Genomic DNA, 16,910 nt, shown 5'->3' with positions numbered 1-16,910 from the left:
GTTGTTATACATTATGGTCTATGGGGAGAATGGCGGTGCCGCGAAGCTGACCGAATAATCGGGCATGTCCGAATTTTTGGAGTCCGGAAAATCGGTCGGCGACTGTATTGTATACTCCCAATTTCTGAAATGTGAAATGAAAGGTTTCACGGAATCTGCTCCACAACAAAAGGCTTATGTTTTAATATATTTAATACCGCTAACAGCCCTATGTCAGGTCAACTGAGAAGATTGTAAATGAGAAACAAAGGAAAGTACAGTCATCTCTGCTGCACGGTGACATTGACAGTAATATAAATTTTTTTTAAATACAGCACATCACCAGATAGATATAATAGTTTTAGTGCTCGTTGAAGGATCTAAGTGCAATACTACAGCACTGCACACCATTTTCAAAGAATCCTAACATAGTGAGATATTCCAAATGATAAATTGCTTTGTTGAAAAGAGACAACAATATCGCAGGCTGCCTAAAGTGAGACTTGCCTACTGAAAGTCTGGTAACTAGTATTGTGCATAAGTGATACCGATATGTTTGTTCTGCTACTGTATCGTATGTACAACAACCACAGATCTCTTGAACCAGAATCATTAAGACAAGTCTCCATTGGCATCAGTCCTTTTCACAGTAGACTCCAAGAACTGTTGTTTTTCATTTCTGTGTCCGAACAGAAAGAATATTTTACAACTTCAAATAGTCAATTTTTTAATTGAATACGAATCAGATAGCAGGGTCTATTTGATTCATATTCTAAATGTCGGATATTCGCACACCCCTGCAAATTTGTGAAAAGCAAGGCTCTTTTCTTCAGTGCAAGGAGGCAGTCGTTGACAAAGCAATGCGTCTTCTCAAACACAGTCCTTTGGGTCACATGAACCATATGGTCCACCCTTTGCTCCATTAACCCTTTGAGGTTCGATTTTTTTCGCCATATGCGACCGCCCTGGGTTGATTTCTTTTATTGCAGATTCCAATTCTTCTTAGGGAGTTATTTTGAAAAAAAAATTTACCACACTTTTTCTAGGGTGACCGTAAAGTGAGAAAAAAATATTTTGCGTTGGTATATATGTACTCTTCATGAATAATAACAATAAAAAAGTAAATAAACTTATGATGATTATAAATTTGATGCATTTTTATACTCATAATTCACGGCCTTAGAAATGCACACACGAGATTATTTTACAGGACTCAAATGTTCCTGCTCTTACACTAATATGTACATCCATAGCACAATCGAACTGCATAGGTGCGCGCATTAAGAAATCTGTGTGGGCCTGCGCCCATCAAAAAAGCATGTGTGACAAACTTCCGCTAATCTTAATCTTATTGCCAACCAGAGGCAATTAGTTTTCGCGAGTGTCAAAAAAAAAAAAAAGCAACGGAAACGCATGCACAGCGGCATCCTTCCTATGCGCACCCCTGTAAGCACTGAACGAGCGAGAAAGAGGCAGTCGCCCTTTGAGCGATTAGTAACGAGTTAGCCATCTGTTTTGCAAGCACAAGAAACCGCCACCGCCCGTGGAACAAAACCCGAACCGCTGCCCACCCACCGCCTGCCTGTCCGCCCGCGCACCAATGCGCCAGCAGTAGTATATAGAGGTGCGGGAGCAAACTAGCTCTAAAACAAACCATGCAACGAAAACAAAAAGAGGGAGGCACGCGAAAAAGATTCTCTGTATTCCCACATAGTGGCAGCACATGACAGAAAAGAAAAAGTTAGGAAATTGGCATGCTTTTTAAACGTAGAGATGACGCCGTAAATATATGGCATTGACCATTTTGGGACTTGTTCGTGGCGCCGTATATTTTCAACATTGACCCTCAATTTGTTAAAAACCCGTGGAGGCGATTTCTTGCAAAACAGCACAGCCTTCCTTTCGCAGACTCCTGACATATTCAAGAACTTCTTCCACACAAGGAAAGTTGCCAGTTTTCTACCCTCAAAAGGTGCAACAAGTCTGATTTGTAGCAAGCAACTTGTCGTGCGGCTTCTGCCAGTAGAGCACACAAACTTAGTCAACATCGAAATGCCTACCAGCATCATTTCTTTGGATGAGTTAATGGAGCGCCATGCGATTACAGCTTAATTGATACAAAATGATCACAAAATTTTCTTTGTAAATAATAAAAAGTTCGTGATGTCCACACAAAATTTTTATCTCATTTAAACGAGACTTTAAGTGCATTGGTTTCCGTGCGAGTTGTAAGCGGAATCGCCAATTACAGTTGAACTCTGTGATAAGGAAAGGCTGAGGCAACGAAATTGTCTACAGAATAAAATATTTTCATATCCGTGTTGTATCTCGTGGCAACAAATTGAGGCTGAGCTGCAATCCCACCTTAACGAAATCTGCCGGACATCAGTTCCCATATTATCTCCCCGTGTAACGCTAATAGAGTATACAAAAAGTGCATAAATACATTTTCTGCCCACTTGAGTTGCGCAAACTAATTTAACAGCACCCGTGCGAGGCCACTGCCATTTTTGTTTACAAAAATAGCGAAGTACTGAAAGTGGTTGCTGGTGGCAGAAGCATGTCAATGCTGCCATCTCGTTAGTCAATCGCCCGTTTCAAATGGCACAGCTGCATTGCCATCGTCTTCTACTGACATGCGACAGTGCTTTTTGCATTCGTTGCATACTCTTCTTAGTGTGCGTTGATCCGTGGTGTGCAGAGAAAACCATGCAGCAAAAACAAAAGTCCACATCTCACCTAAAGGTCCTCCAGCCATGATTGAGAACTGAGGTCATATTCTGTCTTCGAAAGTGATAGTCTAAGAATACGGTCCCTGCATGCTTGAAGAACACTGGTTTCAGTGCTGCCCAACAGGCATTGCATGCAGACTTGGTGTGGCCGGGCGTAGATTTACACGATGGGGCGGTATTCTCGTTGATGTCTTGTTGATGTCTCGTTGATTCGCGTTGGTGTCTTCAGGGGACTACGTTCCTGTGCTATGCCAAGACAGCATGCTTATCACCGGAGGTATGCTGTTGTGTGTGTGTGGAACGGTGTTGCTCATAGATTCCTACACATCCGGTGCCAAATTACACAAAATCATGCAAAAAGGATCGTGTCCTTGAAAGTTATCGGCTGCAAGTACTGTTCCATGGTAGTGCTGTCACCACTGACCGACGCATGCAGCGCACTTCTTACTGTTGACATTGTGGTTCTAGATAGCCTCGAGCAAGGCTCACTAAAGTGGGCTATCGAAATCTGGACAGTAGAGTTACGTTTTGTAGTGCATTCCCTGGCTGCGCTGTCTCATTTAGCAAGAACAATATGCCCCGCCAATTTCGCTTTTGCGAGGTTCTACTGTACTTCGTCATGTCCATTAATTTGTTATAACCCTTTTCGTGGCAACAAGGGATGAATGTATTTACTCTAGCTTCATGAATCGTACGAACATTCAATTTTTGTTGTTACTATGCTGCTCTGAGGTTTGGTGCGTGAGACTGGATTGAGAATTGGTTACAACTTTGTCTTAACTGTTGATATGTGATGTGCCTGAAGTGGGTTCATATTGATGAGGTTCTACTAAATTCAGCTAAATTTACTATCTGAGTCATCAATCTACGTTTGCACATATTAATGAGGTTCTACTCTAACTTACTGTGTCTCTCAGACGTATGGCATGGACTAGCTCCACTCTAGCTTTGTGGGGCCACATAGCCTCATCTTGTACCATGTGGTCTTAATGAAGCAATAGCAGAAAAGCAAGGCTGCAGCAATGAAGTGAGCAAGTGCATAAAAACGTTTAACCTACCTGAACTCCTTTTTCTGTAGTTACTACAGTGGGAAGGTCACCCCACATTATGGCATGTCGACCTGCTTATCATATTGCCTCACTTTTGTGTCTTTACCATAGACCACTGTGCTACTCAGTCACATGATGGTTCACACTGAGACCACAAATAGGAATGTGGCAGTGGTTAGAAGAGAAACTTGCCTCTCTGAAAGGTGCGGAACGCCTGGCGTGGCCTTGGATAGGGCTGTCACAGCTCCCCACAATTCTCACACTTTTTTAGAACGATGGGATAGAGAACACATCTTGTGAACCATATGATAATGCCTATATGACAGGCAGGTGAGCATCAGGTAAGTGCATGGGACCACCAGCTAGAGCAACGCGAGTCTAGATCCTTTATATAGAGCCCACAGCATATTTCACCCTGTGTTAGATAAGTCGGTGCTCTTTGGTACAACCTCCAAGTTTGTGAGCGCAATTTGACAAATTTCACGCCATGATTCCAAGCGTGCATTCAGTGTACACCAACCGCTCAGGTCCTGCAGTTGGAAACAACACATGTATCAGTGTAAAAGGGCACTTAATTATTTTCTGCACCCTACGCCTGCTAGTCAGAATGAGAGTAGTTACTCGAATAGCATGCACTAAGGAATCAAAGATGTCATCGCTCGCCACTTAGAAACTCCAGTCACATGTTTACCCATGCCAGACTCTGAGGCCTAAACCATTTGTGGGTGCCATGCCTCGAAACCAAGGTTCATGTGTGCGATAACATTCAGCCATACTGATTCCAAGCTTATGTGTTGAGTGAGAAAACATCCATGGAATAGTCGAGCAATGCTGACTGTTTAGAGCATGGTCGGTCTGTAAGTGTGGGCATCCTGTAGCCCAAGAGAGCAAGCATGTTCTTCGTGTGCCCGTACCACCCATGCCATCAGGTGGCGCTGGTAGCTTAGCACTCTCGCCATCTCTCCTCATGGCCGCATCTCTGCAACATTCGTGATTCCCGCGTGGATTCGAAAGCGATCCTGGGAAGGTGAAAGTCGGGAGATGCAAGGGCTGCACAAGAGAGAGAGAGAGACGCATAACTTTATTCTGCTCGTAGGTGTAGAAGGTAGATCTTATTTTTTTGTAGCGCAAGCTGAACAAGGACAACAGAAAGGCACATCTGACGCACACAGCGCCAACATTCAGCAACAGATTTATTTCCCATTCTCGTCGCTATATATAAACCCTTGAAACGTCATACAACATGTGTAAAATTTCAGTAAAAGTGAACATGAAAATAAACTGGGAACCACATGCAAGCAGTTTTTTTTTACTCACATATTCACAGACATGTAACACGTTCAGCGTGAACAAAGATAATTGAGCTCTTTTGAGGATAATGAAATGGAAGGTTTACTGATGCATGCGTCGCCGAATGTTGATATGTGTCTAGCTTCTATTATCAAGCGCATCATCTCACACCTGCTTCTACTCATGATGACTACTTCTTTGAATCTAGGTCTGCATTTGCATCTCTGGCATTAGATGGCAAGAAAGCCATCAGCGGCCAAGTTGTTTACTTTGTTACTGTGTTCTCGTAGCCGGTCATTTATGCATCTAGCTGTTTGACCAATGTAGAGTCGTCCACACCCGAGAGGCATGTGGTATACCACACCCACGATGCAATCAGTGAATTTATTTTTATGCTCCTTTTCGCGTGCGGTACGTGCGATTCTTTATGACCTTGTGTTTCTACACAGGCTCACCAATTTATTAGGTGCCGAAAATACAGTGTTCATGCCACTCCTTCCAGCAATCTTCTTTAATCTTTGGGAGAACTCGTGTATGTAGGGGATGACAACAACCTTTCTTTTGTTAATGTCAGTGCTTGTACCATGCACCTACTCCGAGTCCTTCTGCAACCGACTGGTCAGTCGCAGAAGGACAACTTAACAAAATAAGAACTGCCATACCAACAAGTCCCTAAACAAAAAAAAAAATGCCACAGAGTGCATGAAGGTCGAGTGTTCTCCCAGTGCCTGAATGAGTCCATGAGGCACACCATGTTTTTAATGAGCAATTGAATAGCGTTTTGTACCACCTTCACAGTGTCTACTTGTAGGCCTACCCCCTTCCAGCACTTAATTCTCACTTCTCACTTAATCCCAGCATTCCGGTGTTGCTACTGTTTCCACTGGAACCAAGCTAAAAAGCAACGCCCCGAATTGCCAAGGGTGCTCGAGATGCCGCCAGCAGGCATGCTGGCCCTTCCATCCCCACCTCCAGCTGCAACTGTCCCTGCTGAAGAGTCGTCCATCACCGTGAACAACCCCAGCAGTGAGAGTAAGTGTTTCCGAACACAACCGCTACAGTCGTTGTGGGAGTCAGGGTTGCAAACGTACCTGTTGATCCCTTGCCAAGGTGTCTCATTGCGTGGCTCTGTTTAGGCAGATAAGCAAGGAGCACAGTGCTTCAACGTTTGATTAAAAGAGCTTTGAGATTGGCTTAGAGCATGATTGACAAACTTTTGAACTTTTTAGTACTGTACTTTGTGTTATCACAAACATGCAAGTATGTATTCCTGAACAGCTATACGCGGCAAGAGCTTAGCCTCTGTCAAATTGTTTGCATGCCCTTTCTTCTAGCCTGCATCTAACTTGCCTCTCACTACCTCGCATATCCTGCGATTATTTCTTTGCCGATGAACTAGTCGGCAACTGATAGCCTTATCATGATGTAATATTCATGTCATATAGTAGAAGTATATGCTAGCGTGTTGCTATCAAATTGCCTCAACTACTTTACCATTGCCTTCGACAGTGGTTATCTGTGATTTCCTCTATTTCGGCTGTTTGCTGGCACCGCTTTTGCATCTTCAGTGTGCGGCACTCCACCCTCACCACACCTCACGGCTTGTCCAAGTGAACTGAAGTACTGCTGAATACATCTGAATTAGTGAACCTTTGGTGCCATAGAGTAATGCTTGTGTTGTGTGCCGAAACCATACAGAGAATTCAAATTATCTGGTTTTTCATATTAGGGAGTGTCCAATTCAGGGTTTTTACTTTATTCTGATGTGTGTCATGCATTGTCATGAAATACATTTGTCATTTGCGCATCACAGGCCAATAACTTGCCTTGTTGCAAAAATTCACTTTGGTTCTTTATGCCTGCGCAAGGGCTTTACCCGTTTCACCTATAGAGTTTCATACCCTGTGATTTTGGTCATTCTGCTTAACTTACTCCTCATTTTTCTGCAGTAAACATTGATTTATACTGCAAAATAAAATATTAAAATGAGAGCAGCACATAATATTGCTGCACAAAGCACCAGTGACGATTATCAAAGTGAGCTGAGATGATAGCTTCTGAAGACCACAGAAGTGAAATGGACACACTACTAGCAATGCTTCCAAACTCTACTGCTTATGTCAGGGAAGGTGTTAGATGATGGTGACATGAATTACAGTTGCCGACTGATAATTGGGACTCAATGGGGGCCATGAAAAATAATTAAAAAGTAATTTAGAACTGAATGCTGGGTGAGTTGGTGTTCCATACTACCAATAGCTAGATAAGGGATGAGACGGGGAGTGTCACATCTCTGTCTCGTCCTTTGTTTATTGCGCTTTTCTTCATCAGTACCAAAAAGTTGGTATAATCGGGTGTTTGAAATGCCGGATTCGCTCGGAAAAAAAAAGTGAGTTTATACCACATGTGGCTAAAAGGTTGTGCCGTATTCTGGGATCGTCACTTTCAGAGATACCTTCAGTTTTGCGTGACTAGCGCAAGACGCGTCAGTGTCTACGAGCGTTGGCATTCTTGGGGTGATGCCAAGCATGCTATCTTGTGAGAGTGCGGAAACGCTGCCGCCCGACGACACGTACGGTACTAGTCCCAAGAAATAATGTGAACATGAAAGTATCCTCAAAAGTGATGACCCAAGTTTGTCAGCGCTTTGCTGTGTGCACATACTGTAATGGTTGGGGTCGGGCATGAAATAGATGGTAGCTGGCCCATGCTGTCGTCCAACTCATCCACTCTGAGGACGTTGTTGAAGGGAGAGACTTGTTCTCATCGAGAATGAGGAATATGGGATTTATTTACAGTATCTACATGAGACGTTACAGTTCATCCGTCTAGCATAACTGAAAGAGAATGCACACTCAGCAGCCGCGCCACAATTGCTTATAAACACTCTGTCCTCCCTAGATCCCTAGGTGAGGGAAAACGGGCGTTCAACCGTCAACCAATTCAGAGCGTCCAAAGTCATTGTAGCCGACCCATCTTTGAGGAAGAGGAAGGTTTACACACTCACTTCCGCACAGGTTTCACTGACCACACCAAAGTGAGAGGGTTTTCGCAGACACGGGTCTTGCCCTGAGCAGGCACCTACCTCTTGGTCTCAGAGCTGACCCTGCAGATGACAGTGGCCGTCACGTCTGTCCATTGACTGATGACTTCTAAGGCCCGTGAGACGACGCTGCAAAACGCCTCCTTCCAGGAATTCCCCCGCTCCAAACAAACGGTGACGGTGAATCCACTAACACTACTTGGTCCGCCGACTGCGTCTAGACATCCCAGCACCGCTCGCTTGGAGACGCGGTGTATTGTCATCCTTACAAAGTGAGTCGCCGCAGCAGACATGCCGGCGCCAATGGGTTGTTGACGAGGCGCATTCTTGTTTTCACAAAGCGAGTGATCCCAGCGAGTCGGGCAGAGTTCGACAGTCTCTTTCCCGAAAATTGCCAGCCCCCGCATGTCGAACGTAACAATACATTTGCCTTTGGTCCAGACAGCCCGTGACTGTGATTTTCTAACAATGTTTTTCATGCAATTCTTTTTCTCACTTTTCACACTTTCTCAGTGGTCGGAGCAATGCTCCAGACATGTTATCAACGGGGGCAGCAGGCCATGTACGGTGGATAAGAGCAGCATATAATCCTGTAGAAGGCATTGCTACATAATTGCCCCGCGTATCTTGACCATTGTTGTAGTCAAGGCAGATATACAGATTGACAAAAGTACAGCCAATGCATGCACCAAATTCTCATCGTCAACTACCAGATCGACTAGGCGAATAGCAGCCGCATATGGGAATCTGCTATATTACGAAATAAGGCATCCAGAAGAGAGTGAGGAGCAGGCTTCTGTTGAAAAGAGAGCGTTTGAGAGAGAGGTGACTACGTCGCTCCACTTGCGAGATCCACGCACCACGCATGAATAAAAAATTTGGCTGAAATGTTCACAGCAGCACATGCTATCCGCGGACTGTGTTTTTTCACCAAGCCTGAGGGGTGGTTCAAGGCCCCTTTAACTCCTTCGTTACCACACCTATTCAGATCGATCACTGGTAATCAATGCTCAAGGTCGCCGATTTCGACATAGAGCTGTTTCTTATCCACTTAAGGCCATCGAGTAGGTAGTACAAGCGCTGCACTTTCCAAATCAGTTTATATTTTAGCACTGGGGCGATGTTGTGATTTTTCATACCTTTTTGTGAACTAATGTGCATATGTTGTAGCGAAAAGAGGCATGGCTGTCACCTTCTGCTGCGCTTGAGAAAGAAAGCGTGCCTCTCACAATTATGCCGCACTAGCATCAAAATTTTGTAATGAAATGACTCCCAGCAAGTCCAGAATTGAATTATATTGCCAGCTTTGCCGTCTCACAGTTCTGAGCGGTGATAATTAACCGAAAATGATGCCAGCACCAGCTGTTCACTAGTGAGCTTTGGTTTGGAGCTTGAGTCATTCTCCGCCAAAGTGTATTTCTTAAGGTCTGCTGCATGTCCAGCATGTGGACCTGGCATTTTCAACCAGTTTTCAAGAGTTGCAGTTTCGCTTCTCCTGTAAGATCCCACAAGGGACGCTGCAGGTGTCACTGCAGTTATCGAAAGTCGCTCCCATGGCGTCGTCCCACACTGCTGCGTCACAAAAATAGCGTCATGCTCAAAACTATGCTGCATCTGCACTTCAGTTTAGTGATGGGGACTCAAGTTATGGTTGCGAACATGACAGCAAAGCAGATTCAAGCTCTGACGGTGACACTGTTTTGAGTTGGCATGGGATATCTATCACGAGGATTCCATCCTCGTCGCCAGTGTCATGAGGATCCCATTCTCGTCACCTGTGTCACGATCCACCCGGGTTCGTGAACAAGGGAGGGGTCGAGGCACCTTCCGTTAGACGGACGCTCCGCAGCATGGTGGTGCTGAACGATGACTGACCGCCGAACAGCCGTGCTTGTCAGCGTTTATTGTGGTGCGATGACCAATGCTGCCTGCCGCGCTTAGCAGGCCACCGAGCCTTGCGGCGAACGAACATTATGCCTGAGGGGGCGTCACATGCTTGAATCAGAATCAGTCAAATACGGTACATGCTTACGGTGGTGCGTATGTGCTTTTTCTGAAAGTAAGAAAGTAAAAGTGCACCTGAATGTAACATGCTGCCAATTCATAAATAAAAAATATAGTGTCCCACCCACATTCAAGATCACGAAAAAACGAGATGTGCACATTTTACCTTAGTGGATGGGAATCTTTTTCATTATTATATTATTATTATTATTGAGCTTTCATAATGAGAGCGGTTCGTCATCGCCATTTGCGCTTCACTCGAGCGATCACATTTTGAGGTACTACCATCACTTTCACGCGACTCGGCATGACTCGTCGAAGTATGCATCCGATAGCATTCCTTGCACCGTGCATAGACACGGTAGACTTCCATTAATTTGACCTGACAGGACCGATGAAATAGATGAATTATCTGGTGGGTGGAACTAAATAAGACGTAGGAAAAACAGCAAAACAAACAGCTGATTAATTTGCCAGTACTTACCCAATTCTTACATGCCCCAAATCAAACGCGTCCACTTTCTATGTGTCCAAAGTAATGAAGCATACAAGCATTGCGAAGGTGACTTTAATATAGGTTTTGCGTCCGTGTGCATTGCGCAGACAGTTGTTGACCCAATTTTCTTTTTAAGAAGAAAGAAAAGGTGCATTAAAGTAAAGGCTAAATAACGTAATAAAAAATTGTGAGCCATGTTTATTGCTTAAAGATCTTACTAGGATGCGTCGAAAACGGGTGTCTTCGACAAGTGGTGACACGTCCTCAATGCATGCTCCGTCCCCTAAGCTCTGCCAAGACAGACGCTACCACTATAGGGGTCACTGTTGAGGTCACCATAGGGGTCGGGCATGTGTGTGCCGACTGGTCAGGTTCGAATTATTGGGCAAAGGCAATTTCAGGATCAAAATGACGATGGTTTGGACCTATAGAAATGCACGGGTGCTAGCCAGGACCTTCGGCCGGTATCGAATTAACGGAAGTCTACTTATAGCTATGGAGAGCACCAGAAACGCCAGCAACCAGTCGCACCAACGCATCCTGTGCCGACTCGCGCGAAATCTCGTGACTCTGTTGCTGAAAGTATCTCTGAAAGTTATCAGCCGTGAATACAGCTCTAGATCATAGTCGAGTGCAGTATGAACCAGCAGCAACCTTCACAAAAAGGTGCTCTGTCGCCATGTCTGACAGCTGTGATGGTAGGCAGTTGCCAATGCGGTAAATGCATTTTTGGTTTCGTATGCCATTGTAGTGTGCAGGCAATTTTCAGGCCTATCTTCTCGTCAAGAAGGTGCACATTAGATTCAGGTAAATATGATAAGTAGGAGGACTGCGCACCTCAAGGAGTTTGCTGTTGTGTGGGTGATTGTGTGGCACTCGGTGATTCTGAGTAAAATGTGTGACGTCACTTGTGCGGGGTATCTGTCCTGATTCACGCTGCAGACAGGAAATCGCAAGCTACACCCACAGCCATTATCGCAGAGGTCGGCCACTCGGCACAACAAAGGCTGGGGGGGGGGGGGGGGGGGGGATTATAATATAGATTACTACAAAATATGGTCTACGATCGGTGCACATGGCAAGGCTAGTGTCCTGCCAGAAGTAGTAGGGAATTTTTATTTGTTTATGTAATGCCCTTTGGGCCATCATTAAGGCATAGGGGCCCCGGATCACCCCTCGCGCTTGGTGAGAAAACACATTCTGTGGATAGTAGACACGGCTGTGAACATTTCGGCCAAATTTGGAGTTGTGCGCAAGCATGTGGAGCTCACAAGTGTAGCGCAAAATTGACCTCTCTCCAAACACCTTCTTTTCAAACGGAGGCCTGCTTCTCACCCGTTTAAAGCCTTTTGGCAGGGCCGGTGGCTGTCACGTGTTATCATAAAGCAGATTCTTATAGAGGGGTACCATTGGTCGATAGTTGACGTGATGCACGCAAGATGGTTGGATCAGTGCGCTTCTTGCTTCAGTTATTGTGTATACAGTCGAACTTACTTATGACACTATTCAAGTGCCACGAAAGTTCCATTGTTATAACCGATAATTGTTATAACCGGGTTGCATGAAAAAGTCAAAATAGGGGGATCGCAGAGCTAGTGTGAGAAAACTACATAGGCGGGCAGGCCAGTGCTCTTCCCCACTACCTTCCTCCATCCGGCTGCTGATTGTGTTCACTCGTTTAACTGCTTCCTGGGCGCTCCGATCGTGTATAACAAGCTGCGGCTGTCGGTGTTAAAGAATGACACTTCTGTAACAACTGCAAACAGGGGTCACGGGTGGCAAGCGATATGCAAGCACCACCGAAGCATCGCTTTGGTGGCCCAAAAGAGGCCTATTAAAAATTGTGAGAAGGCTGCCGCGGCAGCCTCTCAACATGAAAAATCCAGAAGAAATGCTGAGGCGAGACCGCCACAGGCGTTTCACCACATACTTCTCACTGGCTTGCATGAGAAAACCCTATGTCTGTCAGCCTTGCATGCTTCATGCAAAACTTGCTGACATTCTTCTCCAAAGCCTCAAGGTGCTCCAAGTAGTGCAGCAAAACAAAGCCCTGGAGGGAGTGAATGATCTGCTGGGCCTCTTGTGAGGAAAACGCCCCATTAACAACGGCTGCATCACAGCCGTAGTCACCATCGCTATCTGATGCAAGCATGTTCGTGACGATCGCCTCATTGGTTAGAAACACCTAGTTTCCAAATCTGTAGCCGTGTGCTTTCCTCTTACCGGCAACGTTGTACATTGCCATTGACCAGTGGCCGGATCAGCCATCTTCCATTTTGGTGGCAAATCAAACGAGGCTGAGAAACCGCATGGCCATGAACGATTTCGATGCAACCAACAAAGACAAACACAAGCGATTCAGCTGTTTGCAGACCTGCGCTGAATGAGTAGCTAGTGAGCAACATGCGAGCAATCTTCGAGCAGTGCAGTTGGCGCAGTCCATTCGTGTTTCGGTGGGTGGGGCGGCGTAGAAGTATGGGCACAGCCCATTCGTGTATGGAGGGGTGAAAGGGCGATGGGATAGAGGCACGTGGGGATGGCTTGAAAATGAGCGTGCGGCGGTTGTTGAAGCAGCGGCCCATTGTGCAGTGGCTCAAATTTCTCCGCTTTTTGTTTTTTTATTTTCAAGGATTTCGCATTTCACTACCTTTCAACTCGAGACACCCAGCGGCCAGACTTCATTGTTATAACCGATAATGTGGCAACGGGGCATTCTAGTAAGCGGGTTATTTCACCATGGAAAACATACAAAAGTTGACGGTGCAGCAGCTTCTCATTGTTATAACCAATCTATTTTTAAAACCGGTATTGTTATAAGTGTGTTTGACTGTATTAATTGATGCATTTACATAAATAGGCTGCAGTAATCGAAAATCTGCATTTTGAATTCTGATACATTTTACGCACATCCGGGAGGAAGTGACTAGTCTTTTCAGGCTCGGCCACGGCCGCCCGTGTAGAATTTAAACATAACCCTTCAGGCGCGATGCCACTATTGACGCCACACTGCTCCTTCAAAATGGGAAATCTTGAGGGGGAATGGCAAAAGTAAACATTGTGCTCATAATCTACTCATACTAGGTGTTTAAAAAAAACTTATTTCGGCAACATATTTCTTGGAAGCATTTCACTCGTTCCAAGGCATCTTTTAGGCTTCAAAGCAAGGTGGTTCAGGGCCCCTTAACCATTTTGGGTGCCAATTAATTCTTTTGATTTAAAATGCCTCATTTCTTAAATTTTCAGAATCATAAAAACCATAGAGACGGTGATAAGAATTTTTAATTCTATAGTGACTTTTGTCAATATTGCAGAGTGTGGAGCCCAAGTGAAATCTCATTACAGGAGCATCAACTGTTTCTCATGTCTAACAAGCTTGAAAATCACCTATGCAACCACTTGAAAATCGTGCCTGGCGCAACAAATCGCAAAGAACAACGAAAAAAGTTAACCTGCACACACGACATACTCACACCGACCAAAAATACCCAACCAACCTTCCTGCTCGTTTTACTTAAGCATCTTGCGCATTTTATTCAAGCTTGCAGAACACTTTTAATCAGAAGTGTTTGACAATGTGTGCGACACATTTTAAATGTTATTACTGTCATCAGCGCTTTGGCTGTTGATGCATAGCGTTATCGCACACAATTGCATATGCAGTAACTCAAAGGGTTAAAGAGAGGGGCAGGTTACAGTGCATATCATAGAGGTACAAGAAAATTTTTAAAAATGCAAGAATATAGGTGCGGGTGCAACAGCACTGTAGTAAGTGGTATAGGCTAAAATGTGATGAAATTATGAATTATCCCTGATTTAAACAATATTCAGTAGAAAGTAGTTCCATTGCAGTGATGTTTGAAAAAGGCATTCTGCATACCACATAGTGAGGAGTGGAGATAAATGCATTATGTTAGTGTTGCATGTGAAAATTTGTAGAGCACTGTTATTCTGAGTGTGAGCAATGATGGTTTAATATACTGTGGTTGAACGCATAGAATCTGCACGAGTGAGTAGCAGGCTGACAGTGCTTGCAGTGTCAACCGGCACTGTAGCCGCTGGCTCCGTGGTGGGGAAGCTGGTGAAACATTTCCTGTGGGTGTTTGTGTATATAGCTTTTTGTGCGTAGAAGTGCTGAAGTATTACTGTGCTCGACGAAGTGGTCTTCAGTATAACGAATGCCATGCCATAGCCCCGAAAGTCAGGGTTGTCAATTGTGTTGAAACATCTGTGTCGCATTTTTATGCTAGGAAGCGTAGAAATGGATGCAGTGTAATAGTCTATCGTAACTGGATTGGGCCAGTATGCATGGATTGCAAATTACATGCAAAAGCTTGCCTCACGTGTCCATTACTTAAGTTTAAGCACCAGTCATTGTTCATTAGCCATAAAAGTTGATCAGACAGACGATACTCATATCACATTCTGTTTGCCCCTTCTGCTGCGAAACTTTACTTGCACATCCTGTGCAAGACCCTTGCATTTGTGTGGATAAGAAAAGGTACAGTATCTTTATAAGTTATACTCAGTAAAAAGGTACAAGCATGAACAGCCTAAGCATGCCTAGTAAAAATGAATTCTGGGGTTTTGCATGCCAAAGCCACCATTTATTATGAGACACACCATAGTGAGGGATTCGCGATTAATTTTGACCACCAAGGGCTCTTTTAACGTCCCCCTAATGAACAGGACACGGGCGTTTTTGCATTTTGCCCCCAATGAAATGCAGCAGTGGCAGCTGGGATTTGATCCTGCAACCTCGTGCTTAGCAGCACAACACCATAGCCGCTAACCCGAGGCAGTGGGTGCATGCCTCGTGAGACATGAAAGCAATGAACAATTTAAGGATCTCATGCATTCATTCTTGTTCATAAGTGTAGCACGGAGGTTGCCGAGGCACTGTAAGTACATCAGATGCTGATGCTAGCCATGCCTGTACCTGTCTTGTAGGAAAACCAGCCATGCCTCAAGTTGAGCTTTCCTGCGTAATCGGGCTTACATCGTGGACGCAGAAGTCCTGCGCCACAATGGGTTCTGTGGGCATGAAACTGGGAAGCACGGCAATTACTGCTGCTGCTGCTGCCGCCGCCACCACCGCTGCTAGGACTAACACTGCAGGCCCCTGCTAAGGAACCTTCGAAGTGAGCCTCTCGACTGTGAACTGCTACGGTTGAGCGTTGCCATTTCGTGCTTTTATAGGAATACGTGTGGTCCCGTCAAATAACGATGCGGGCATCAAGTGTTCAAGAGCTTACTCGAGGCAGCTTGACGCCACTGTTGCCATAAAGTGTGGTTGGTGACAGCTGGGGACACTCTTTAGATTAGTTGGCTCACTAAAAACAATATGGTGCTTCCAGCGCACTTAGCCATTTCTTAGCTTGAGACCCGTCGCCTTGTCTGTGTGGCAATTCGCGGCAAGTGCGTTCCGATAGGGGTGGAATGCAAAAACGTTTCTGTGCAAAGGTTTAGGGGCATGTCAAAGAACACAATGCGGTCAAAATGAATCCAGAGGCCCCCACACTATGGTGTCTTTCATAGCCACTGTGTTGCTTTGGAACATTAAATTCCATAATTTGTTTGGCGTGAGTACCTGCCTAAAAACAGTGTGCACTGTGAAATCACCATGCACTGACACAGTGCCGCTCCCACATGACTGCTGTTCAAGATTGGTTGCTTCGATCTTTATAACTGAGATCTGGTTTCTCATTAAAATGTTCTCGATCATATAATATGTTGTGTCCCTGTTAGTTACGTCAAGCCAAGTCTCTAAAGCCAGTTTACAACTGTATAAGGCGAATGTAGTTCCATACCCACTCCATCTAACCGAATCTGTGCACGCATTCGACAATGGCGTAACCAGAACAATGGCAGATTAAAGTAGCAGTGTCTGTTCTAATCGTGTCCATCTAATCCAGTAAATCTTTACCTTTCAAGACAAGACATAATAGACAACTGAAACACATACGTATGTAGAATTATGACATTAGTTCAGCACAGAGAACTCTTCTAGGTAGCAGCCCTCGTTCAAATCCTTAATACTGACCTAAATGCAGTGATCATACATAAATGTGCTAAATGTAACGTATTAAATGGGCCTTACATACTTGCTTGAGTAATATCTCTGTCAAGTGGGCATGTTAAGTTCACTTACGGGGAGTGCACTCGAGACCTTGAGTGACACTTTAGGCTATGCGGTGCTAAACAAGCAAACAGAGTGCACTCACAGTAAAAAAAGTAAATTGACGACAGACTAAGAGCGCATTTTTTGAAGGTGTAGATTAAAAAGAAAAATACTTCTAAAAAGTGATTGTTTTATATTG

General features: G+C 44.7%; 1 protein-coding gene across 2 annotated transcripts in view; it reads left to right on the top strand.

Annotated features, from left to right (window-relative positions):
* LOC135896412 (endoplasmic reticulum junction formation protein lunapark-A-like) overlaps positions 1 to 16,910 on the top strand; it is a 70,138-nt gene that overhangs the window by 39,496 nt on the left and 13,732 nt on the right. The window contains exons 8-9 of one of the 2 annotated variants that reach the window (XM_065424785.2): positions 5,909 to 6,082; positions 15,541 to 15,731. In XM_065424785.2, the coding sequence (XP_065280857.2) occupies positions 5,909 to 6,082; positions 15,541 to 15,719 (353 nt within the window). In that variant the 3' untranslated portion in view covers positions 15,720 to 15,731. The remainder of the gene's footprint in view (positions 1 to 5,908; positions 6,083 to 15,540; positions 15,732 to 16,910) is intronic. The other variant, XM_065424784.2, reaches the window with a different exon arrangement.

This window comes from Dermacentor albipictus, chromosome 4, assembly GCF_038994185.2.
Source record: "Dermacentor albipictus isolate Rhodes 1998 colony chromosome 4, USDA_Dalb.pri_finalv2, whole genome shotgun sequence".
Lineage (NCBI taxonomy): Eukaryota > Metazoa > Arthropoda > Arachnida > Ixodida > Ixodidae > Dermacentor > Dermacentor albipictus.
This window is presented reverse-complemented; position numbering and strand designations above follow the sequence as displayed.